General features: G+C 37.7%; 2 protein-coding genes across 3 annotated transcripts; both read left to right on the top strand.

The window, feature by feature from the left end:
- The first annotated feature begins 3,617 nt into the window (after nucleotides 1-3,617).
- On the top strand, nucleotides 3,618-24,666 carry LOC139380969 (homeobox protein Hox-D3a-like). 2 transcript variants are annotated; one of them, XM_071124172.1, is made up of 4 exons: nucleotides 3,618-3,969; nucleotides 19,877-19,939; nucleotides 22,204-22,762; nucleotides 22,965-24,666. In XM_071124172.1, the coding sequence occupies exons 3-4, from the start codon at nucleotides 22,306-22,308 to the stop codon at nucleotides 23,702-23,704; spliced, it is 1,197 nt and encodes a 398-aa protein (XP_070980273.1). In that variant the 5' UTR covers nucleotides 3,618-3,969; nucleotides 19,877-19,939; nucleotides 22,204-22,305; the 3' UTR covers nucleotides 23,705-24,666. The 2 variants fall into 2 exon arrangements, with proteins under 2 accessions (XP_070980273.1, XP_070980272.1); XM_071124171.1 differs by lacking the exon at nucleotides 3,618-3,969 and adding an exon at nucleotides 7,459-7,571 and having other exon boundaries at nucleotides 22,965-24,326.
- On the top strand, nucleotides 11,323-14,902 carry LOC139380970 (homeobox protein Hox-D4a-like). The gene is made up of 2 exons (XM_071124174.1): nucleotides 11,323-11,746; nucleotides 12,164-14,902. The coding sequence occupies exons 1-2, from the start codon at nucleotides 11,338-11,340 to the stop codon at nucleotides 12,463-12,465; spliced, it is 711 nt and encodes a 236-aa protein (XP_070980275.1). The 5' UTR covers nucleotides 11,323-11,337; the 3' UTR covers nucleotides 12,466-14,902.
- Nucleotides 24,667-25,813: the final 1,147 nt, after the last annotated feature.

Genomic DNA, 25,813 nt, shown 5'->3' with positions numbered 1-25,813 from the left:
GGCCGTTTACAGTGGTGATTCTATTGGTACTGCAAGGGTGGATTTAAACCCTGTTTCTGAAATACATTGAAATATGTCAAGTAATGTCGATTCTGTGTAACAACATTTTTAAAAACGAAAAAAAACGTATGTATTTGAATGTATGCGTATGATCATTTTGGTTAGTTTGGTAAAAATAAATTATGATAATTGACACAAAGTAATGGTATATTCTCAAAGCATTGGTAAAGTATCCTACTAGATAGTATTCACTAATGAAGAGACAACTTATTCTATAGGTCACTAGGAAATCATTTAGTTGTAAATCAGGAGCGCTAGAGGGCGACGTTGTTCGACAGAAGACCGCATCTCTATCGATGACGATGGGTTGAGGGCGAGGGGCCATAAAGATTTTTTAGCGACGATGTTCAATGAATTAATGAAACACATTTTTTGTAAACATTGACGAGGGGCTTTGGTGCATCGCTTTTATCGATATATGGAATATTTTGACCTATAAGGCCTAATAACACATTGAGGGCTATTGCAGCTATTTCAGATTCTGCTAAAAATTCTCCTTCAGTCTATTGTTGACTGTAGATTTGTATTTTAACGCGTAAATATAATGACTAACAAAGTAATTACCTGTTGATAACAGAAAACAGTTACAAATATGATTTTACATTAGAGCAATTGGGTGTAATATTTATTATTATTACTATAATAATAATAATAATTATCATCATCATCAATATAATTATTCTTATGGTTATTATTCATATTATTATGTATATACTGTTGCTAGTTTTTTTTTATACAGAAATGTCCTGGATATGTTAGTGAATACAGAAGATCAATGAAAAGGAAAGGGCACATATATGAAAATATTGACAATGTTTTCCTTCACGGGACAAAGACAAGACTGAATTCACTCCGCTTTTCGTGTGTATTTTCAGCCATATTCACTTACGTTGACGGATGTTAACGGATGTTAGCTGTTGTTGGATTTTTAGCTCCTATATGTGATTATATCATAGCATATCTCATGACCTTAACTGTGGTAGGTTTATTTTCTACTGTGGTTTTTTTGGGGGGGGGTATCTGTCAGCGTTCCTTTCATGATCTTCGTCATCAAAATAAATGGCAAATGTGTCTAGGTGTGCTTGATCAATGTACAGCAGTCGACTGTTTACTGAACATTACGCCAACCATAAGACTGCTGGATGACAAAACATACCCCAGTCACCACTAAACCGTTGGAATAGTCCTAAACATTAGGCAGAAATTAGTTCTTATTTCGAGCCTTTCTATTGTCATTAGGTCTACAAACATTTCGTGTATAAGCTTACAATTCAGCCATTACACAAGCCTGTCTGCTGGGTCTATAGCAGCACTCTGCTCAAGTCTAATAATTGTATAATCATGGTATAACGCAGCGCGCAAGTTATCAACAGAATCCATGTAGAATTACGTGTCATAGGGACTTTACTAAATTTTACAGATACGATAACTTACAGAGACAGCAGGACTTTACAACACCGCAAGAGACCGAGCTGCTGCAATACCCTGACAATAAATCGACCCGGTGGTAAATACTGGCGAACTAGCAGAGCGCCTAAATGAATTCTTCGGCTCTTCCACGCTCTCCTCTGGATAAGACCTCAAGGTTGGTTGGTTTCGAATCACGTACAGGCCCAATTCGTAGGCCTGCAGTTTTCAAAATCTCCCTATTAGTTTATGATGTAGAATTGCAACATTATTTGATCATGATGATAATAGACAATACTGGAATTGAACATTGTATAACGCAGATCTATCCTTTAACTAGAGGAGGAGAAGAAACAGTCGGTAGGCCAGCTAGAGGAGAGAGAATTTCCCTTCAGCCCCATTTGACCAGGGAGAGAATGTCCACGCCATATGACCAGTGAGAGAATGTCCAGGCCATATGACCGAGGAGAGAATGTCCACGCCATATGACCAAGGAGAGAATGTCCACGCCATATGACCAGGAAGAGAATGTCCACGCCATATGACCAGGGAGAGAAAGTCCACGCCATATGACCAGGGAGAGAATGTCCACGCCATATGACCAGGGAGAGAATGTTCGATGTGTCCACGTCATATGGTCCAAGCACAGGTCCAGGCACAGTAACTGAAACACTACAATAGAATGCACCAGAATACAAGCCCCAGACGAATCACGCTGAAATGTACATGATAAAATATTCTAACGCCTATTTGTGGACACTGTCTTCTGTCTTTACAGACCCAAAGCAACGTGTAACTATCATGAACGAGAGACTGTTACAATGTGGCTATTAGACTTCTGTAAATGTAATTTCATATTTCTTCGTAGCCTAGTTTTCCCAAGAAAATATTGAGCACGCCAAAATACATACATTTTATATATTTATTTTTTTGTTGATCTTATGACATGATGCACAAGAGTCTGATAAATCATAGTCCTGGATTGCATGGACTACAGAGTTGTGTGCTTTGCTTTACAAATACGTTGACGTTGCATTTTCTGTAGGCTATGACAATCTGTCCATACGGTGTGGACTAGAACAGCGGACAGAGCACCCTACTCACAACATGACAATTGTCTTGTTTGTTTGTGTATTAGGATCTCCATTAGCTTTTTCAGAGGCTTTAAGCGCTCATTCCGGTTGTCCACAAAAAACTCACAACATGTACAAAACACTGAAACAATGATAGACAAGGACAGTCACACACATTTTAAACACAGCAATGTACAAACAATACAACAACAAAACATGTGTAAATAATACTACAAACAATTCCAATATTACAGCAAGTCATATTTTATTTTCATTACATAACTATTTCTCTATTTTGATGCTGATCATGTGTAGTTATTTGTTGCTTTTTCAAAACGGTGTTAGGCCTGGTCAAATTTGAATGTAAGTCATGTCAATAATTCAATATTGACGTTTTCGAATGGGTATTAATTAACCTAACCTTCGTCGCAACTTTTGAACGTGTTTCGTTTCAAATATCTATATGGTTCCATTTTTTTAATGTAATATTTTGACCGACGCAAGACATGTTTCTTGTCATGGATTGTCTCTGATTTCTGGTTAAAATATTGCATAGTGCCGCTATATTTTTTGCAATAAATGTTTTCATTATTATTTTTTATCGTCTTGTTTATGCAACAAACAAAAAAAACTATTTTGTTCTCTTCGTTTCCGTTTCCTGATGTTCTACAACACCCCATTTAATTCATTATTAGCTGTATGGAATGTTCAGGCTCGACATTTGCTCAACACGTTTAGAAACACGTTCGTTAGGCTATTCAACATGGCAAAAGGCAACATTATTAGCATAGGAAACTATATATTCTCAAGTATGCACATATCTTCGGATTCAAAAAACTAGCAAATTTGCTTTGTCTACGGTTAAAATCTAACTTTATTACACATGCAGGGGCTGTTCTTTCTCTTTCCAAAGGAGATGTTCAGGCATTTTTTTAGAAGAAATGGGGGAATAGCCCCCGCCATTATGCGCAAAAAAACAGGGGGAATTGCTGCAGTCGAAATTCTTTTTTTTGTGAGAGGAGAATTTACAACTTGGTAATAGACCTTTTTATGTGCCTCTATCGCCTGTCATTGGATGCCACTGGTCATGTGCAAGAGACAAACGTCTTCATGGACCTTTCCCTGATTTTCCCAAGCGATGTTTTCTCTGCATTCTACTACTGTAGCGTCCCAACCAAAACGCTCAGCCTACACTCTCGCAACATTAGCCTTTTAATATTGCACGAAAGAAACATACCAAGTCCTCGATAACTTTATTTCTTATTTACTTGACGTATCAGGGCTAGCTTTCTCTTCTCTGTGCATACCCGAACTCCACATCGACAGAAGAGCCTCTGCTGTTCATAATCTGTATAGTTTCACTGTAACATTATGTGTTATTTATACAGAGTCACCACAAGAAAATGCATGGATTACCCACCTGCATTAGGTAAGCATTTTATGTTACTATACAATTCAATTCAATTCAAGGGGCTTTATTGGCATGGGAAACACGTGTTAACATTGCCAAAGCAAGTGAAGTAGATAATATACAAAAGTGAAATAAACAAACAATATTTATATACATTATAATACAATGTTTGTTTATTTGACTGTATCTACTTCCTGTCTCGTTGCACCAGGGCAGTAGTCTAATCAGAACCGCAGGCTATAGACTATAGCCAAAACATACATGTTTAACATGAGCAACACTGCTGGTGTGTATGCACTGTGGGGCAACACCTCAACGATTACATTCACATGACATGTAAATATGAACGCATCAAACTGTGAATGGTATTTTTACCTATACTTTGAATTGTCATTTGCTGTGAGAATGATGTTGTGTTCATTGTAGTTCGACCAAAATTATTAATGTATAAGGACACATATTTATCTTGACTTCAGTGTAACTTTTTTTTTTACTCTCTTTGAAGTGCAGGGTTAGGTTCTTTCGATGTTTGTGGGTATGAGCAGTGTCTGGCAGTGTGTCTGAGTCTGTCTCTCTTTGTCTCTCTGTGTCTCTCTTTGTCTCTCTCTCTCTGTCTCTCTGTGTCTCTCTCTCTGTGTCTCTCTTTGTCTCTCTGTGTCTCTCTCCGTCTCTCTCTGTGTCTCTCTCTGTGTCTCTCTCTGTGTCTCTCTCTGTGTGTCTCTCTCTGTGTCTCTCTCTGTGTCTCTCTGTGTCTCTCTGTGTCTCTCTCCGTGTCTCTCTGTGTCTCTCTCTGTGTCTATCTCTGTGTCTCTCTGTGTCTCTCTCTTTATCTCTCTGTGTCTATCTGTGTCTCTCTCTCTGTGTCTCTCTTTGTCTCTCTTGTCTCTCTGTGTCTTTCTGTGTCTCTCTGTGTCTCTCTGTATCTCTCTGTGTCTCTCCGTGTCTCTCTGTCTGTCTCTCTGTGTCTCTCTCTGTGTCTATCTGTGTTTCTCTGCCTGTTATGTATGCCTATGATCATCATTATTATCATATATATATATATATGATGATATATATGATTGCATAATGTCTCTGAAGTAACAAGCAGCCTAGCTGAGTTTTGAGGAGCTGGCTGTCAGAAGATTTGAGGATGTTAGATTTCCTAAGGGAAGTCTATTCATTAGTCCTCTTTTGGGGGCATGAATTCGATGTCATCACTGTTGTGTGAGGTAACAGCATGACGGAGTTTTTACTGATATTGTCTTGGGTTTAATGTCACTTTCTATTAGGGACTTTGTGGACGTGTGAATATATCATTGCATTTAATAAAAGTTATTTTTCTTTACATAGGTTAATATTAGTAGCCTAATATACCCACACAGTGTCGTACATGGGTGAACTGAAGAGAATAACAACATACATGTAGTCTTTTCAGCTTTAGATGTTGAGAAAATGTGAATTTGTCATGTGAAAAAAAAACGTTTTGTTTTTTACAAAACAAAGGAGTGTGGGAAAATGCAACATATAGTCTAATGTGAACCTTTCTGAAATAAAAAGGTTGTACTTTCCCATCAGAGAAGCAGTTTTCATAGCTTTTTTCAGCTGCCTGGGATGAGGGCAACGGAACAAAGACAGTATTTCACTGTTGCCTGACAGGCAGCTGCGAATGTATTTACAGCCTTACTGCAATGCGGCAAAAGAGAGAAAGCCTGGAACGAGGGAAGCCTATAAAAGTGGGGCCTGCGAATGAGGATGAGAAAACCCTGAGCATTTAAATTACTCGATTAACTTCTAGACTATGCTCTGGATTGGAAATCAACTCACGTCCCAACATATGGATATAGAGCTGTTATTTCATCCTTCGTTCGTTCTTACCATATCGCCCATAAGTTAAATAAAATATTACACTGTATATCAACGTATAGATCATTCATATAGACATAAACAGACAAAGAAAACGGGTTACTTGATTATTATGTTTGGTCTGTGTTCATATTACAGTGTTTAGATTTTTTTCATTTGTAGCAGTTAACTGTCATACGAATTATATTTTTAAGTGTCCGGGTAGTTTGGCCTATAGTAGACAATTACTGAAAACCATGGCAACATTTTAATCCATATAGCCTATCTGTTGTATGAGGAATTAATTCATAATAAACCTAGATCATCTAGGGATTCTTTCTAGATTGAACTGCATACAGAGCCTACAATTTATACATGTACACAATATCATGACATGCAAATGAATGCTAAAATCCAGCGGCAACAAATTGGCTATGCGTTTCAGGAATTGGGTTAAAAACTGAACACGTTGAAAATGGGAAATTATTAGGATGCTCCAGCAAGAGGCGCTGTTGCCCAACAGTCCCATGATTCTTTTCCAGAATCGTTTATCTTACACGTCACTGAATTGGAATATATGATCGGTCCATACGCAATATGACCAACTGATCCGTATTATGCTTTCGACATTGAAAATAAGTGGTTTCTGAACTGAAGTATCAAGATGTAGGTGGAGTATAAACAAACTATTTTTTTTAGAGGGTGTATAGTTTTTAAAGAGACGGAGCCCACTAGGCAAAACGTTGTTTGGGGGTTATTTGAACAACAACAAAATGTAATGTGATGACATTGAATCAACATGAATCAACATGGAATTTCGTATTTTTTTTACCCAACTTCTTACCTACATCCAATGTCAGGGTGGCATTTTTTGTTGATTTGACGTGGATTCACTTTAGTTGACAACTCAACCAAATGTAAACTAGACGTTGAACTGACGTCTGTATCCAGTGGGAGGATTCATGATTCGGGTCTACATCAATGCATGTGATGCATTTGATGGCTATAACGTTTTATTGAAGCATTGTTGATACATCTCTCTATCGTTATATTTTGGCGATATAAGTACCTAGAGAGAGACAACTTAATAAGGGAGCAGAATTTGAGCAGAATATTCCACGTTGGTTCAACTAATTTCTTTGAAATCACGTGGACAGGTTGATTCAACCAGTTTATGCACAGTGGAAAGTTAACACGTGTGCTTCTGATTCACCCGAAACCTATTTCATTAAACTTTACATAAATTAAACGTCGAGGGAAACACCCACAGACGTGTGTAGACTACGTCATAGATCACAGAGGGTCATCGGAAAGGTGTTTATGGGCAAAAAGCCAAGAAGAGCAAAAAGCTATCGGTAGATGTAGACCCTGTAACATATTCGTTTCTCAGACTTTTGTTATGTCTTATAATGACCTAAAAATACATATATGTAGGAAAAGAAGCACGCGGCATTTCATATCATGGTAAACTAGAAATAACACGTTTTTTTTGTGGGGTGTTTTTATGTTGCATATTTTATATGGCATCAGAGTAATCGTCGTTGTTGAATAAGTACAACTGTTGACGGTTATTTATGGAACCAGTGCTGTGTCTGTGAATGGCTGTGGGGGAGCACGTGATGCCATTAAACTTTGTTTTATGGCCTGGGAGTTGACAAGCCAAAGTATATTTCTCATTGTGTATTAGTAAAGCCGTGCCGATGGCTTGGAATAGAGCTTTGAATTGGTGGAAGCAAGTATTAAACCTTGTCTGAACATGGATATGTTTTCCTATTCGATGCATTGCGGTGGACTTTGCGGTAAGCTGTTTTATCATTTGATAGGCTACTAAATCTAGTGCGCATGCTGATGTCATCAGGTATACATGTCTGTCGCCTGTAGTTTTGTTTGCCTGCTTCGAAATACAGAACTTTAACCACATTAGTGGATGTGTATTTTGCATGGGCCAGGATGTACGGAAAACAGGATGTGTTTGAATATGTCAATTACTTAGCTGTTTATTTATTGCGGATATGACAGTCGTTTTTACAGTCGTTCAAATCACTCGTTCGAGAAACAATGCGTTTTGGAAAATGGCTGGTAGCCTATATGCTAGGTATATTCGTTTTTGCTTCATATAGCCTAGGCTAATATTGCGTGATGGATTATTAAAACCTGTTACATTTTTATTTGCCTGCAATGCGCACACTTATTTGAATGACAATGGCGAATAGGCTTGTGGGGATCTGAAGTCTATAAGCTGTTGGCTGGCGAGTTTAGAGTTGGGAGGGAAAAATATCAACCTGTTGTTGTCACAGACTCAATGGCGTTTACAGCTATTAGCATTTCGTTAAATGACGTTTTTGGAACATGTGCCTTGTTATAACAAAATATTAATTACGTTAAATATACATCAGGCCTTTTGAATCGTAATACTCCAACAATATATATTTTTTAATTGCCATGCTCTATCGCGCCCCCTAGTACAGAATATTATCGAATCATAGTTCCTTGTAATATCTTAATTTGACCCATATCAGGGTGTTTGTATAGGCTTACATTGTGATGTTATGTCATGAAGTGAAGTGATGACATCGGAAGGAATGTAGATTATTTAGTTTGTTATCCAATATACAAACACATTTTCATGACGCAACATTGGGCAATGACAACATGCACGAATCAGAATTGTGTTATAAAGGCCTCCACAGTAGGCATTGGCCTTTTTTTTTAAAAATTTATTTATTTTTAACCAGTTGTAAAGAAAACTTTGTCAATTTTTTCGGAATCCTCTACCACTGTGACCGTTTGTGTATTTCGCTGTTAAATGTACTGACAACGATTTATAGGCCTACAACTGACAGGCTATATCGTATTGAGGTTGTATTTGTATTACGTTGAGAATTGCACTGCTGAAATAATTTCACTAGTCTAGGGTTGCATGTTTAAGAGGGTAGCATTATTGTCTCATTATTTATAATAAATACCCCACAAATTTGATTTCAGACGTAATACAGATGTTTCATGTTTCTTAAACCCATAAATTATATACATGCTGTCAATGACGATTTGGCACACAATCTGGCTTTAATGACATAGGTACTTGAAATCAGAACTATTACCTATTAACAGTTGTATAATACAGAAAACATAGCAAGTGGGTTCATTCTTGGTTCATACGAAGGATTAAAGACAAGTACTGACTTTGTCACTCTTTTGTTCCTCAGTAGCCTAGCCTATATCTCGGCTTTGACCCGTCTGAACAGGTCTCAGGGTAAGGTGAAGGTCAAGCTGTCTAACAAATATTTAAAAATTGTGACACAATTACAAGTGTGTGTGATTCATATTTGATTCAAACTTTAACCGTCTTAACGTTATTTAGGCTTGTAAAGTGGCCAGTTTGTTGTAAAACGTCAGGCCTATAGCCTTTGACCTATAACCGTTATTCTTAAAGTACCAAAATTATAGTACAGAAATTAGACTACAGAAATTGTCCAGTAACAAAACCTCGGCCTATAATTAGGAGAGTATAGGAATGCGTCTTCGGCCTCTGTCTATTTAAGGACTATGTGAGTACTCAGTCCAATTTAGAAGGCATTTGCCAAATCATTTTTTCTTAAACGAATGTTTTCATTTTATTTAAATCATTTATATATAATTGTAAATGTATGTCATTGTAGGACATTCCCACAGTGGCATATTCCCAAGAATGTAGACCATGAGGTAATCAAGGCAGTCAAATGAAGGGTCATTTGGGATTCGTGAACTTTTGTACTCTTTGAGCGGTTGGCAAAGAAAAAATAATGACACTTTTTGATAGGTTTGTAAGTGATTTAGTTTAACCTCGTGGCCTTTAGCCTTTTGCCTTATGGGTCCACTCGATATTCAAACGTCGGACGGTGTATCGAGCACAGGCTGGCAGGTATCGGTAGTCTATCAGTTGTGAATTACCTATGTTGTTTACCTGTACCTCTAACCAATACATAACGTGTATTAAAAGTAATACATACGTTTGGTAGCTGCGAACTTGATTCAGAATAAAATGGAACAGAATTGTTCAACTTCATGATGCACTAGCCTATACCAATATCTGATTAATCAGGACCAATATCTGATTCGTCAGGACCAATATCTGATTCGTCAGGACCAATATCTGATTCGTCAGGACCAATATCTGATTCGTCAGGACCAATATCTGATTCGTCAGGACCAATATCTGATTCGTCAGGGGCTATGATTTGATGGAAATAATTCTAACTTATTTAGAATGTTCATACGCTTTCATTGTGTACAATTGTCAATAGTAAGTGTATGGCGTAGGAATAGGCTCCTAATTGGTCTTTTTGAGAATCTTATGGCTGGACTTTTGTTGAATTGAAAGAAATTATGGGACCCCTCTATTCCGTCGTCTATATATACCCTGTAGAACCGAATTTGTGTGATAAAACAACAGTCACAGATTCGATTCTAGGGGAGTATATGGTCGATGCAAAAACGTCGAATTACTTATCTACTTTTACAGATGTTTTGAATCATTCTTCATAACAATTTGCAAATCTGGATGGATGGAAAGCTCTTCGTTTAATTGCTGCATTGTGTCATTTTAGGGTGATTTAAAATTATATATTATATTGTAATACCATTGTGTGCGAGTACATGTTTTTAGTAATATGCACTTACAGTGTCACGTGTCATTTCATTTGTTGATTTGATTTGATAATATAAGAAACCTTTGCAGGTGTCGCTTTTTGGCCAGTACACCTATCATTAAAGCCAAACAGTCCTTCTCATTTTGATAGTGAACAGAAACCGCCATATTAAAAAAGCTATCATACCAGACTGAAATCTAAACAATTTCGAACATGGCTTACTTTTTTAACATTTACATTTCAATCATTTAATTATTGATTGTTTGGCATCGGTTCGTTGCCACGAGGCTCTTTCGGGAGTTATGAAAGGGATAGGGTAGATGAAATGATGAGATTCTTGTAACTTTTGGATGACCCTTTCTTGACAAAGACAGTCCCCATCAATTGTCCCCAGGCGTTATCCCCCCTCTTTTTGAGCCCGGGAGACGTTTTGTATCTTTTGTTTGTTTATCTGTCAGACTCACTGGCTTTAGTTTGATTTAGTATTGTAGAAGTTGAAGCATGTTAACCATAGTATTGCACAAAACCATCTAAATGTCCGTATATACACAGCCGTTGTATTTATTCCATTCAGATTGTTTCCCATTGACGGTTAGATGATCATGATTGATATTTAGATCTTGACATTAACTATTTAAAATGTTACAAATAACATCTTATTTTTCAATATAGGGCTCACATTGTCAATCCTTCATTGAAATTGGTTAAATATTTGGTTTTATTCAACATAATTTAGATGTTTTGAAGTTAGTGGAAATTGCTGCTATTGGTGTGTATATGTAGGCCCTACCCGTTCATGAAATAGCTTTACCTCCATTGGCCCTATCTGGTCACATGGTTCTCTAACTTTATTCAGTTGACAGCAAATAGGAGGGCTTAATGGTGGTGGAAAAAAGACAACTCGAGAAAACATTGTAATTTCTACCTTCATAAATTAATGGCCATGAGTTCGTATATGCTGAACTCTAAGTATGTGGACCCACAATTTCCCCCTTGTGAGGAATATTCGCAAAACAGCTATCTACATGAGCAGGGAAGAGGCTACTACGGTCCATCGCAGGACCCAGATTTGCAGCATCCAGGAATCTATCCACGGTCAAACTACCCCGAGCAGCCCTTCAGTTGTACCACTGTGCATGGTCCTACAGTAGAGCCACGGGGTCATGTGCAGGGGCGAGACAGCCACCCTAGCACTTTTACCGCACAGACCGAACCGTGTACCCCGGTCCAAGTGACTGGACCCCGGACTTGTGGTCAGCAACAAAACACAAAGAATCAAAACGGGATACAAGCCAAGCAGCCTGCAGTAGTTTACCCCTGGATGAAGAAAGTCCACGTAACTACGGGTAAGATTCACTTTTCCCTCTCAACGTCGCTTTGGGACAAGTTGAGGTCCAGGATTTTAGTCACTCTAAAATCATTGCGTGAAATATTTATGGTCTGCTTTGAAGGGGCTGTCAGTTACACCAGCCGTAAATGTTTATTGCTCAGGAAATAGGCCGCTGGCTATCTGGCGGTCTCAGAGCTCCTTACGTCCACTGGCCTATGACTATGGTACATTTTATTGTGACAATATTTGAATGAAGGGGTTGAAATTAGACCTAATTGGATCAAAGTTTGGTCATAGTTTCGTTCAATTTCATTTCTGGATCGAGTGTTCATTGTTTTGTTTTAGCTAGAAGTTTGGAGCGTCCCGTGAAGGGCTTTATGTTTTGATTTAACTGGGACTTAATTGGCTCACATTGGTATTTTGTTTCTCACAGTAAACCCGGATTACACAGGACCTGAACCCAAACGGTCTCGGACAGCTTATACAAGACAGCAGGTTTTGGAACTGGAAAAAGAGTTTCATTTTAACAGGTATCTGACCAGACGGCGTCGCATAGAGATTGCCCATATACTCGTTCTCTCCGAGCGTCAGATCAAAATCTGGTTTCAAAACAGAAGAATGAAATGGAAAAAAGACCACAAACTACCGAACACAAAGGGAAGAGCTGCTTCTGCTTCCGGCCAACAGTTACCAAGTATCCAGAAGGATAACCAGACTGATGTCACAACTTTCTAAGATGTGAAAACTTTGACCGTTCAATGAATTGTATATAACATACTATATTGTACAATTGACTTTGCATGGTCTCAAAACATGACATTTTGGTCATTGTGATTTAACGTACAATAGTTATATAATGTCAGTTACAGTCAGAAGGACCCTCGTTGTGTTGGCTCATTGAATTGAGTCAATTTCCAACATTGTAACTGAACTGAGAAGCGTTTCATCACTACATGCTTAACATGCTTCGAAGAGGTATTGCAGATCGAAATAAATTTTATTAGAGATGTTTTCTGATTATACTCTTCTCGCTGATTCTATAATGTCACTCTTCCCACGTGCACCACAAAAGTCAGAGTAAGGCATGAACATGTATATATTTATTTAAAAAAAAAAAAAAAATACGTAAAATTATGTGAAGCTTTTGTACACACCTTAATTAGAAATTGTGTTGTGATGAAATCGAACTATTAAGACAAATAATATTTTATTCATATGATTGCTAAAAAAAGAAAAGGTAATTGCTGCATCAGTTGATCTATACATTATTTTCAGACAAGTGACAATATTTGTTACTTTAATATAGGCTAGCTTAAAGAAACTATTGAACTCGTATTTATGGGCGCTAACTGGTTGAATTTTTTTGTTTAACGTTTTTTTAAAAACTTTTATACAATAAAGCTTTTAAAGTGGCGTTAAATTCTATTGAGAAACAAGACATTCCAGTGTGCAGACTCTTCCCAGGGCCCGTATTCAGTTCTAAATCTCTCTGCACATCTTTGTAAACAGTGTACATTTAAAGCGGGTCTCACACATGGCATCTGAAACTCTATCATGACTTTGTCTTGTTCTTTGCATCGAATGTATATTTATTTAGATGCTTCACTGTTTTCTATTTTGATCAAAATCGAACAGAACATTATTAATAGTATATATTCAATGTTAAGCACGTAGAGGGACATAAATATGTGTAACAACCTAGGTTTTCCCTTATTCTTATTCAACGACAATTTGTAATATAGAGTGTTTACATTTCTTTACGATTATTTATTTAATTAAATATTTGTACATTTCCTTATTAAAACCGACAACAGTTCGAAACATATTTGAGCAAGGAACGTTTTATTGTATGCAATCTGCTTACAACTGTTATGGATGATTAGCAATTATCTCACATTTTCTTATGCAGTGTTGAAATGCAGTATGACATTTTTTTTTACTCTGGCATTGATTTAAACCAAACCTAGCCACACAGGCATTCATGTCATGTCTCAAGACAGATATTCTTATTGTTCCTATCATTGTCCTCGTGACAAAAAGCGAAGACGGCTTGCATTGCGAAGATGTCTTCCCTCTGAAGAGTCTTCACGACGAGAAATTGAAAAGGTATTTCAACTGAAGTTCGACAAAAGCTCCAGAGGCAGGTTCACCCAGAGGACAGTGTTTCTATAGCCTTAGACACATTTCAGCCGCGAGGAGTGACCTCTGAACCCTTAACCCGTTGGACCTATAGTCTACTTCTCTCACTGGCGCTATTCGCATGGAGTTTTTCATTAGATAAATTTTGTACTTTTAGTATTAGAATATGGAACGCTTATATAACCTGGTTAAACATGCCACGTTTTAAAGCCTATATTCATTCTGCCAGATTGGTTGGTTGCGTGTCACGCTGTGTTAATATGAAATCCTGGCTGACCTTTTTTGTGTATCGGCTTTTTTTTTGTCTGTATATACATGCGAAACTTTTTAATGGGAAAATAGAGATTGTTCCATGATATGCATTGTGGTGGCACAGAGCACTCACATTTGTCAATATATTTCTGTATCAAGTATTCCGAGGTTCATGCTTTACAAAAATGTTTGTCATAGCCATCAATGCTTGATTTACACAAAGGGTTGACACATCTCACAGATTGAGCTATTTATTTTTACCCTTATTGTGCTTGTTTGAGAGAAAAAAAAATATATATGGCATTGTTGGATGACAATGTGACTAAGTTCAGTTTTATAGCAAGAATCATCAAATGTCCCCTTAACCACACCAATGTTAGTCAGTGCCATAGATTTCGGGAATTTTAATGTGGTCCTATCCAAACCAGTCAAGGAACTGTTAGCAAAATCGTAGGCTCAGTGTGATTATATTTGTGACCATGCTTGGATTAAAACCTGTATAACTTGAATGCCTGTCTGCTTCTCTCTGTGTGTGTTTCTGTGTGTGTGTTTTGTTTCTTTGTGTGTGTGTGCGTGTGTTTGTGTGTGTGCGTGTGTTTGTGTGCGTGCATGTGTCTTCACATTTGCGCCCGCTCCTTTATAAGCTTCGTGTCACTCTCATCAGGCCTTTACACTGATACCTATTCATCTTCCGTTTTCCACTACATAGATGTCAGTGTACAAGCAATGTGCGCATGTCATAGCAAATGAAAGAAAACTGTACCAAATGATGCAATAATAAATAACAGTTCTACATGCAAACCATGTTGTTATACGTGTGCATTTTTAAGACTACCATCATGGATTGCTGAATCTCACATTCCCATGTTAATTTTCCACAGTGGACCTATGAGGCTTGTAAACATGTAAATGGTATTTCCATAGTTCACTGAAATGACCATGGGAATAATGATAAAAGGCCTAACATGTAATAGAGTTTGGGAAAGCAATCGTATGTCAGTACCTGCCCTACCATGTGCAGTGGGCATTGACCTACATGTCTGAAAGCAATAAATGAGAGCCATAGGCAGTGCCATTTTCAATGACTACATCGAATATGGAATGCACCATTGCTGCGATCACAATGGCTTTCAAACGGCCATATTTGATTTCCAGCTGTTCGCAGAAACTGTCTTCGCCAAGCGAGACAGCCCCTTAATAAAATGTATTAAACTGTGCTGTCTGCATTCGAAGATATAATTCGAAGAATATACCGCTCCTCGCTCTATTTCTGACCACGTGATTGTCTAAATAATTCATGCAGCACGTCCCCTAGAAACACGGCGTCGTCATTAATCGCGAGGACTCTTATCAGACTTGAAAACTGAAAAGATCCCAAGAAAATAATATCCAAACGCTCCGATACTCAACGCATCTGAAGCCAGCACTTTAACACAGCATCTGAACCAATGGAAGCTTGGGAGGTAAATATTTTAGCTTCTTCTTTTTTTTTTTTTGCAAGATGGTAAATGACCATATCTGTCAGATATATGATAAATAGCGCCCTTTGATGCGTGTGCCTTGGACAGGCTGAACTGCATTCTTCAATGCTTTGCTTTTTGGGAAGAAATATACCAAGAGAACCAGGTCAATATTATAAAGTGGCGATGTTTGACAACTAGCATCCTTGTTATGTTTCATAGCAGGTAGAAACAACATTTTAAATATTTTCAGTCACATTCTGTGTGAAATGGTTGTCTTGATGAATGCACGAGCATAATGAAAGCAGCACTGTTGGGATCTTCTATTTCGTTCTTGAGGGCTGTATGTTAGAGCCTCTGTGATTTATAATACTCTTAAAGAGAGCAATTCAGTCATTGGTTTACACCAAATTGCCTGTTACAAAATGTAAACAGAGTGCTAAGTTGAAAAACATTTAAAAGTGGTACAAGTGCAATATGTTAATACAACATCTTACTATTTTCTTTGGATAACACTCCAGCTACATGCGTTATAGCAATAACACAAATCGGAAACATTGTTGAAAGAATATCTCTCTTTAGATTCAACTGAGATGACGCCACATTGCTAACATTGTTTTTTATTGTTGATGGGGGGATAATTCGAAATGTATCTCTGAGAGGAGTAGAAGCTGTGTTTGAGCAGGTGGACAGTTATCTGCCTCGTTGTAAATCATTCTCGATAATTCCTGAAATGGTGCGAGGCTGTTGGAGGCCCGGGCCACACTGTAAATCTTTCCATTTTATTACCCATGAACATATGCTGCGACGCTAGTAGTCCTCTATCCTTTCCTCAGTGCAAGTTACCTCTCGGCCAGCTCCCCCGCTGTCTTTTGTGGCTTTTAAAATCTCCATCTTCAAATAGATTTTTGAGCTCACAAATGGTTATTTAAAGGTATTTTTCTATTTACATCGAAAACAGTGTCTGAAAAAGAAAATACTACTGAACACCATGATAGCGCAGCGGACACACAGGAGACAAAGGGTTTACAAATTGGTTTATTTCAATACAATTTCAGACGCCTTTTCTCATACATCAATATTGGTTCATGTATTTCCTAACATTATAAAAATGCACATCTTACTTAACCAAGTATCACACTGTAGATATACAATTAACGTTTATTAAAAAAAATGTAATTGTGAGAGCAATATGGTTATAGTTACAAGTAAACCAATAATGAATCTATGGACAAGTCCACATGTTCAATGTGTATACGAAATTCTGTTCACAACCACATTTGAATAGGATTCTCAAAACGACATGTATTATCGGGTTAGAGGCTTTGTAATCAGGTAAACAAATACATTTAATCAAAATGTATAGCTTAATATGATATGTTAAAGATGACTAAATAATCACAATAATATTTATTGCAAAGGAAAGAAGCAGAAGAAGAAAATGATCGACAAAATGAAATCAAACAGCAAGTGAAGTATTTTCAACATGGACACAGGTCAGATGAGGAAACGTAAACGCGTCCCCATTTCAAAATGGGTTTGGGAGCAAAGGCTTGGGTTGGAGAAGCACCCCCAGTCAGAACAATCTGGTAGCTCGATCACGTGAACAAATATGCTTGTATTTTAAGACAGTTCCTTTATTTGTCATCATAACGGTTTCCGAAACACACATAAACAACAACAACAACATCCAAATGTTAGCTTCAAATCTGTGACTGTGTCTGAAAACCTGTATTTTTCAATGGGAGATTGATTGGCCGAGATTTTTTTTGGGGTGGAATAAGGATACCTTCTTCGTTTTTTTAAAATTGGTAGTTGAATGTGAGTCTTTCCATTCTTTCGGGAATACTGTCTGCATTGGCATATGGAAATGTCTGAAAAACCGCAAGATCAGGTTTAGGACAGTATTATCTACAGACAAAGAGTGAAGGATAAATTCTAGAGACTGCAGGGAAAGGAATTGAGACTAAGAAGCACGAGCATATGACCCACTGATTCAAAGGTAAGCAATTGCATGACAAAATGCAACCTTTAACCATGGCTTTACACAACACGAGAGAATAAATATGATTTATTCCATTCAGAGGGGATCTTGTCGCCAACTACGCAGATAGCTTTTCGTCTTATGGACCTGAGATACGATTTTAAGACAGGTTCACAATTTTGAGAGACCACTTTCGAAGGCTAGTTTGGATGGATGTATTTTGAGATCCGGTTTTCAGCTGATTTTGCAGTTACAGGAAAACTGAGCAAAAGAAACGGAAAAAGAAGCGGAGGAAGTTTTCATTCTGACTTCTAGATTGTTAGATCATAAATCACATGTATTTGTCTTATCACCACAGTGATGTTAGACGTGATTTGTGTGGTTTGTTAACCTGCACATGTACCAGATAAAAACGAATAATAATGGATTCAATCATTTTAATTTTAAATAAGACCAAAAATATGTAAACCCATTTTTATTTAGATCAAATAAAGGCTATTTAAAACTATTTGAATTGATGTTCTGCACTCATTTTTGCTTAGGCTACATGATTCCTTTGTGAAGTTATTGGATAATTCAAAAAAATATATATATATGTATTGTAGGCCTAATATGAATTAGGATTAGGTCTAAACAACAGGCTATTGTTCCCTTTCCTGTTATTGACTGTAATATATTTGCAAGTAATATATGAGTGATTTTAACAGATTATTTTCTGACTCTACTGAATTAAAGCAAATGTATTCCAAGTAAATATTTGTAAATTAAGCCTCGTTTAGGATGTGCGTCTCTTGACGATGTTTTCTTCTTCGTGGAAGCTTTAAGAAGCTGCTAATCTAGCGGTTTGAATCAAATGAATAACAAGACGAGCACATCCAATAATTCGGAGGATTTATACCAAAATTCGTCTTAAACAATAGCCAAATTAACAAGCTCCTAAAAGCTATAGGCCTTAGCTTTATAATTTTTAGTAGGAACAATTAACAAATGATTTACTCCCATGCTTCCCAGCCCAGCGATGCGCAAAAAGTTATATAATTTGTCCCTTCGATTTCTAAAGAATTGAACTTTTAAGTCAACTTCATATCAAAAGTACACAATGGACACAAAACTATAAGGATGAAACGAGAGCAGATGTAAGTGCAATTTTCGACGACGATTCTTGTAGCAGCCTATTGTATATACCAAACTTACCGTAGCAATGCGTTGGCGAGAAACATTGTTGTATCAAAAGAGGAACGTGTCTAGCCAGAGTAGTAACAATATATCCTAACAATACACTTTCAAATCCACTCGAAACATATCGACTTCGACTTCAGCAATATTTTGGAGTTTTAAATATTTCTAAAAAACGCTAGGCTATAAATCAAATGAGAAAATGAGCTCTTATTAGCCGAGAGAAAATAACCTCAAAGCATTAGGCTAGATAAGTAAAAGCAGAGTTCAAACTTACATCAAGTAGGCTAGCCTACAGATTAGTTTCTTATTCTGACGTTTATCTCCCACAAATGTGACCATGTATCCCGTCGTCAGACTTGTGTTTCAGCTTTAAAAACACTGGTGAAAAGTTCTGTGGTTTAAGGATTTCATTGTGACTTTCTTCAACCCCTTCTGCTCGTTGTTCATTAATCTATGAGTTATTGCTGAACGAGCCAAAGGTCAGCCAAAAGGCTTATGCCTGTTAAATATTTTGGCCAGCTCATCTTTCTATACAATCTTCAGTGTAAGAGTTGTTGTCTCTCCACCACTGCACTAAATGCTCGGTTTAAATGCATTTAAATTAAAAATAATAATAACGTGTTCGAATACGTGTGTATTGTCCCATTTAAAAAAAAAATCGTATATCCTGTTATAACGATTAGAATAGATACTTGTACGTAGAAGTGAATTATGGTGCTATATCAGATTATGTTTTCATCAAAAATCTCACTGTAAACAAAAGCAAATCAGTACAATATCATTTCAACAGAACATCTATATACATGGAGTCATTTGTGATATGAAATGATTACCCTGCAGTAATCCAATTTGTTTTCATCATATGAAATGATTACCCTGCAGTAATCCCATTTGTTTCCTTCATATGAAATGATTACCCTGCAGTAATCCCATGTGTTTTCTTCATATGAAATGATTACCCTGCAGTAATCCCATTTGTTTTCTTCATATGAAATGATTACCCTGCAGTAATCCCATTTGTTTTCTTCCAATGAAATGATTACCCTACAGTAATCCCATTTGTTTTCTTCCAATGACATGAGGGAATTGTGGGACTAAAGCAGTAGAACTCATGGACTGTTTTCTCTTTCAGGTCATGGTGGATGGAATGATGAGCACGTGAAGAAAAACACAACACTGATCTGCATAAAATACGGTGAGCAGCATTTATTTAAGGAACTGCCATTACATAATAAGGGTTTCAAATGAACGCACCAAACAATAATGTCCGCTCATATAGGCCTATATATCCTTTTTTTCCCTCAAAATTTGTTTTTAATAGGTCCTTAAAAAAAAAAAAAAAAAGTAAGGACGAACCGGTCATCTAGATTTGTGAATGGCAAACTTTCAACTCAATTCGCATTTTCAGTTTCCCTTGTAATTGTAGGCCTAACGCCTGACCAACCAGAGACTCGTTTAAGACATGCTCTTAATCCTTTGTCCATTGAAGAAGGTTCACCATGTTGACATGCCAGAAGGTAGCGTAAGATCAGATGCAACAGAATATCATCGCTTTGTTTAAGCAGAACATATAAGCCTCATTACTAAACATATCCACCTACACTACTATATAGTGGGTTAGTAAAGATAGCTAGGCTACCCACTGGGCACACATAGGATGAATCAACGTATTTCCACATCATGTCAATTAATTTACGTTGAACCAATGTGAAATAGACGTTGAATTGACGACTGCGTGCCCAGTGGGCACATCATTCAGAATTAACATTTCAAATCAAAACAGAATTATACCGGTCACCCCATCACCTCCTCAATGCGAATTTCAAACAGGAATATGTTCACCTTTGCGTCAACGGCGATGGTCCACTTTATAAACAAAATGATTCCCTTTTCTGCGGTTTAAAACGTGCATTTGCGAGTGCGTAGTTTCAGCAATGCAGAATGATTGTAGGGGCTCGATTTATACAAACGGCCTCTCTATTATTGCTGCAGAACTTGCGGAGTATGGAATTATTTAGCTTGCCTTCCTCCCACACTTTCAGTTTTACACTTCTGTGGGTGGCAAGTCTTGGTGAGTGTTTTCCTTTTCAGTCCTCTCTAAGGCGTTTACGACCATTACATTTGCACTTATACCTTTTGCTTCGGTCCACCATGACAGGTGCATTGATATGCATGGCGCGGACTTTCAGTCTGCATACTGTATTAGTTCGTCTCCATTCATGCCTTGGCCATTCTGTGTGTTACTTATTTCAAGCCTACAATGCGAAATTGTTTCCAAAAGTAGCTAGAAAATGTTGGACAGAATACAATATGTGGGTATCCTAGTCTAGGCTCTGGTAGATGATTGCTAACTATAAAATAAATACAGGCTTACTGATTACAGAGTATGTCAGGTTGCCTGAATATAGAAGCGTTTGTCATAGGCTACACGCACATCATTAGCATTTAGGGAAGTCACCCATTCCGACCACCCCGATATGTTGGTGAGAAAACAGGGAGAGATGATGGCACTTATTTTAGTACACATACATCGTGATAATATTTTCTAAAATAATTTAATGGTTTAATAATTGCTATTTGAATAAAGTTACCTTTTGAAGTGGCATTAAAAACAGAAAAATCATATTAGTGTGACATTTTGTACTTAAGTTAACAACGAATAAACAAAACATATGAACGAGATTTATAAATGTGATTTTGAAATAAATGATGAATTATACATCGAGAGCAGTTCTGGAACATGTTAGTCTGTTAAACAATAAGAGTTCTGGAACATGTTAGTCTGTTAAACAATACGAGTTCTGGAACATGTTAGTCTGTTAAACAATAAGAGTTCTGGAACATGTTAGTCTGATAAACAATAAGAGTTCTTGAACATGTTAGTCTGTTAAACAATAAGAGTTCTGGAACATGTTAGTCTGTTAAACAATAAGAGTTCTGGAACATGTTAGTCTGTTAAACAATAATAGTTCTGGAACATGTTAGTCTGTTAAACAATACGAGCTGATGGTGGTTTGTGGGATTGTGTGAATCACCATGCTGATTCAGCTCCTTTTCTCAAGTAATTCAAGAAGAAAATCTTTTGATCTCTTGGCACAAGTTAAACTTTAACTAGTTTGTGCCAAACATGCCAAATGGATTGAAAGTGAGAGGTTGAGAGGGCCTATTGATGATTTGATAGTTTAGGAAAGTAAAGTTTGGAGAGTGAAGAAATAAATATTACGATACTGCATTTTTGTAGTATTTATTTTCATAAAAGAGCACGTGTATTTGTTTGTAATATTCCACGGAGTTATATTGAAACAAATGCTGAAAATACCAGACTTCAGGAATATTAAGAACATGAGCAACAGGTTATTGATGAATATAGTGTATACTCAATCATGATTGTGTATTGGTTTACCACATGTACAATTCATATTGCCTGCATAATGACCATAACAACTGTTCTCTTCCTAGGTGAAAGAATACTGAGGCGGTGGGAAACTCCAATCACGTGATAGAAGAACACCCATACCATTGGATAGGGCTGCATTGGCCTTCTTGTTTTGAATCCTCACAATGCAGAAAGCTACTTTCTACGATAATTCTGGAGTCTTTGGAAGCTACTCTTACCCCAAATCCGAGTCATATAGTTATGGCCCCAGTCACCAGCCATACTCCACTTCTAACCTTGAGAGTGATTATCAGGGTCCAGTTTGTCCAATACAAACCCCAACTGTACGGCCACCAACTCATAAAGACAATACCATGAATGGAAACTGCACGAGATCCAGTAGCAGCCAAGGAAACAGCCAACTGCCGAGTATTCGTGAACAGCCGCAAGCGCCTCCATTGTCGGCCTCTTCGCCTAACTCCAGCAACACTTCATCCCAGAAGAAGAAATCTCCCTCAAACAATGATTCTAATACTGCCACCCCAGTCACTAACAAACAAATATTCCCATGGATGAAGGAGACGCGATCGAACGCCAAACTGAAAAGCAACAGCAGCAACAACAATTGCTCAACTGCAGAAGGTACAGTGTGTGTGTGTGTGTGTGTGTGTGTGTGTGTGTGTGTGTGTGTGTGTTAAAAAGCACGATTTGTCTGGACATGGTGGTGCGTATGCGTGCGTAAAAGGGGGATTATTCTACCGGTCATTTTAGGCAGCTGATGCGGCCTATGATAAATCATTAATAATACACAAAGAGACTTATGGTGTTTACTATGTATTTTCAGGTGAGTCCTGCGATGAAAAAAGCCCACCTGGTCCAGCCTCTAAACGGGTCCGAACTGCTTACACCAGTGCACAACTTGTAGAACTTGAGAAGGAGTTCCATTTCAACCGGTACCTGTGTCGTCCCCGAAGAGTGGAGATGGCTAATTTATTGAATCTCACTGAGCGCCAAATAAAGATCTGGTTTCAAAACAGAAGGATGAAGTACAAAAAGGATCAGAAGGCTAAGGGGATAATGCACTCTCCCATCGGACACTCCCCGGACAGAAGCCCACCATTAAGTGGCCCAAATCACATCGGATATTCTGTCAACGTAAACTGTCTCAGCTATGACGCACCGTCGCCCCCTTCATTCGCCAAACCCCAGCAAAACATGTACGGCTTGGCAGCTTACACGGCACCATTAGGTGGCTGTATACCGCAACAGAAAAGGTATCCGGGCTCCGAATACGAGCACCACAGCATGCAAGGCAATGGTGGCTTTGCCAACGCTAATTTGCAAGGCAGTCCGGTGTACGTTGGGGGAAATTTCGTTGATTCCATGCCAGCCTCGGGTCCCATGTTCAACCTCGGCCATCTACCCCATCCCTCATCCGCCAGCGTGGACTACAGCTGTGCCGCTCAGATTCCAGGCAACCACCACCATGGACCCTGTGATCCCCATCCCACATATACAGACCTCAGCTCTCACCATGCGTCTCAGGGAAGGATTCAGGAAGCGCCTAAACTAACGCATTTGTAAAATTTGAGGATTTTGTCTGTGCCCAAATTCTGTTAGGCTCTTTTATTATCTCAGTAGTCTCAAGTCATTTATATGATTACACTAAAAGTGAGCCATGTATTACCAGTGTTATTATCGATATTACTATTAATGCTATTGTGTAATATTTACTTTCTAAGAATATGTCTGGGCCATTTTTCTTGACTGTTGAGGATGCGCAGGAGAGACCGTTTGTCTGTTGAGGATGCGCAGGAGAGACCGTTTGTCTGTTGAGGATGCGCAGGAGAGACCGTTTGTCTGTTGAGGATGCGCAGGAGAGACCGTTTGTCTGTCGTTCGTTTTCTGAAGTGCAATGCGCAGTATTGGGGACGGAAAACGTCATTAACATTACTTGAAGGTAAGTCCTGTAGATCTGACAGTAGTTACCCATCTTTATAGGGATGGGTTTTTATAAAAATTAAAAAAAAGCTCTAAGGTCTCTGTTTGCTATATTTGAAGCGTCTTATTTATTTTTCCAAGATTGTATTGCATTTATCTAATTTTCTGTATGTATTATTTAAGTTTTTTGTATTACACATTATTTATAATGTACATGTATGACTATTTATATGGACATCTAGAATTTATGCAACATCGTTGGACAGACTTTTTGGTGAATGCTTGTTTTAAATTATGCCTTCAGAGGCTGGTGGTCTTAGGTTGTTGTAGAAGGAACTCCTACGTGTAAATCTGGGAATATTGGGGAATTTTTTACGTGTCTCTATGAAAAACAAAGTTAGGCTACATGTAGCCCTATCAAAATACCGAATATTACAGAAATGAATCACACCAGTATGTCATTTGTTGTCATTGCCAATTTTCATATCAGGTCATTGTCATTTCATCAGTTGGACTGTCCATGCATACATTTATGAAACGCTAATGATATGAAATTGTTATATTTTAAAGTGTTTAACATTTTGTAAATAAAGTGCTTAAATTTACACAGTTGGTTAAAAAGCACCGTTATTTTCCATACATTTAACACACGTATAAAAATGTGAAAACAGTGATAAGATGGTTAAGCACTCAGCCGCAGGTTGGGACTAGGTATGAATTTGCCTCGTCGCCATTTTGAAGTAATGTTAAATAGAAAGGCTTACAGCCTAAACAAAGAAACGGCATGTCTCTATTCACGCATGTCCAGTTGAGAGCGTGCACAGTACAAACATTGCCTAAAGGCAAGCAGATCAAAGACACATATCGAAAATAATGTCTTTTTCAAAGCATGCATATGAGGTAGAGATTGAAATTGAATCGAAAGAGAAACCAGAGACCTAGGAAGTCTCTTGGTGCTGAAGAAATTCAAACGTTCCATGACTATTAGTCCTGAAGTCAAATTGAGCAGGCAGAGCATTTTCTTCACAATGTAGGCTAAAGCTACATTTTTGTCTGGGAGGTCTAATTAATTTAATTTTTCGAATTATTTTCTGTTAGAAAAATGTAGACTATATTTAATTTATTACCACATTATATTGTGAAGCAGATCCCACATTCGACGTAACTGAGGATTTGCATTTAACAAAATATGTTAACCTATTATAACTGTTAATGTTCCTTTACATAAAAAAATAAAAAAACTTAATTTTGGGCAAATTGCACAAATACATATAGGCCTAATATTCTACAATATTATTTGAAACATTAGTGAGTGACAAAAGGTTGATGCAGGCAGAGGTAGTGTTTAGCTATAGCCACATCTAGCAGAGTGCCGCATATCCTTTCTTCCTCCCGAGAGACATTTCAAAGCTCATTAATCAAAAACTCGTTGCTTTTAGACTCCGCACTGATTTCCCCTCCTGGTGAACAAAGCATTTGCATTCCAAATTCTAGAAACACATTTCAAACTGAGAGGCCAAACTTTGGTAGATGTCTAAAGAGCACACTGAGCCCTGGCTTAAAGAATACCCACACATGAGAGAGAGAGAGAGAGACAAGAGTGTGCTGAGGCAATGAATCTGAGCCACCGAAGGAAGGTACCATTAAAGGCGTCGAGAGAAAGTAAGTGTGTCTGAAAATGTGTTTTAATGCATTCAGTTCATCAGCTATGAAAAGAGATAAAGCCTGATTCAAACGTCTGAATGAAATTAA

This window comes from Oncorhynchus clarkii, chromosome 22 (genome assembly GCF_045791955.1).
Source record: "Oncorhynchus clarkii lewisi isolate Uvic-CL-2024 chromosome 22, UVic_Ocla_1.0, whole genome shotgun sequence".
Lineage (NCBI taxonomy): Eukaryota > Metazoa > Chordata > Actinopteri > Salmoniformes > Salmonidae > Oncorhynchus > Oncorhynchus clarkii.
The sequence above is the reverse complement of the archived record's forward strand: the minus strand, read 5'-3'. Positions and strand labels throughout refer to the sequence as shown.

Coding starts and splice junctions, on each gene's coding strand:
- LOC139380970 (XM_071124174.1), top strand. CDS start 11,338: ATGGCCATGAGTTCGTATATGCTGAACTCTAAGTATGTGGACCCACAA. Junction 11,747..12,163: donor GAAAGTCCACGTAACTACGG/GTAAGATTCACT, acceptor TGTTTCTCACAG/TAAACCCGGATTACACAGGA.
- LOC139380969 (XM_071124172.1), top strand. CDS start 22,306: ATGCAGAAAGCTACTTTCTACGATAATTCTGGAGTCTTTGGAAGCTAC. Junction 22,763..22,964: donor CAATTGCTCAACTGCAGAAG/GTACAGTGTGTG, acceptor ATGTATTTTCAG/GTGAGTCCTGCGATGAAAAA.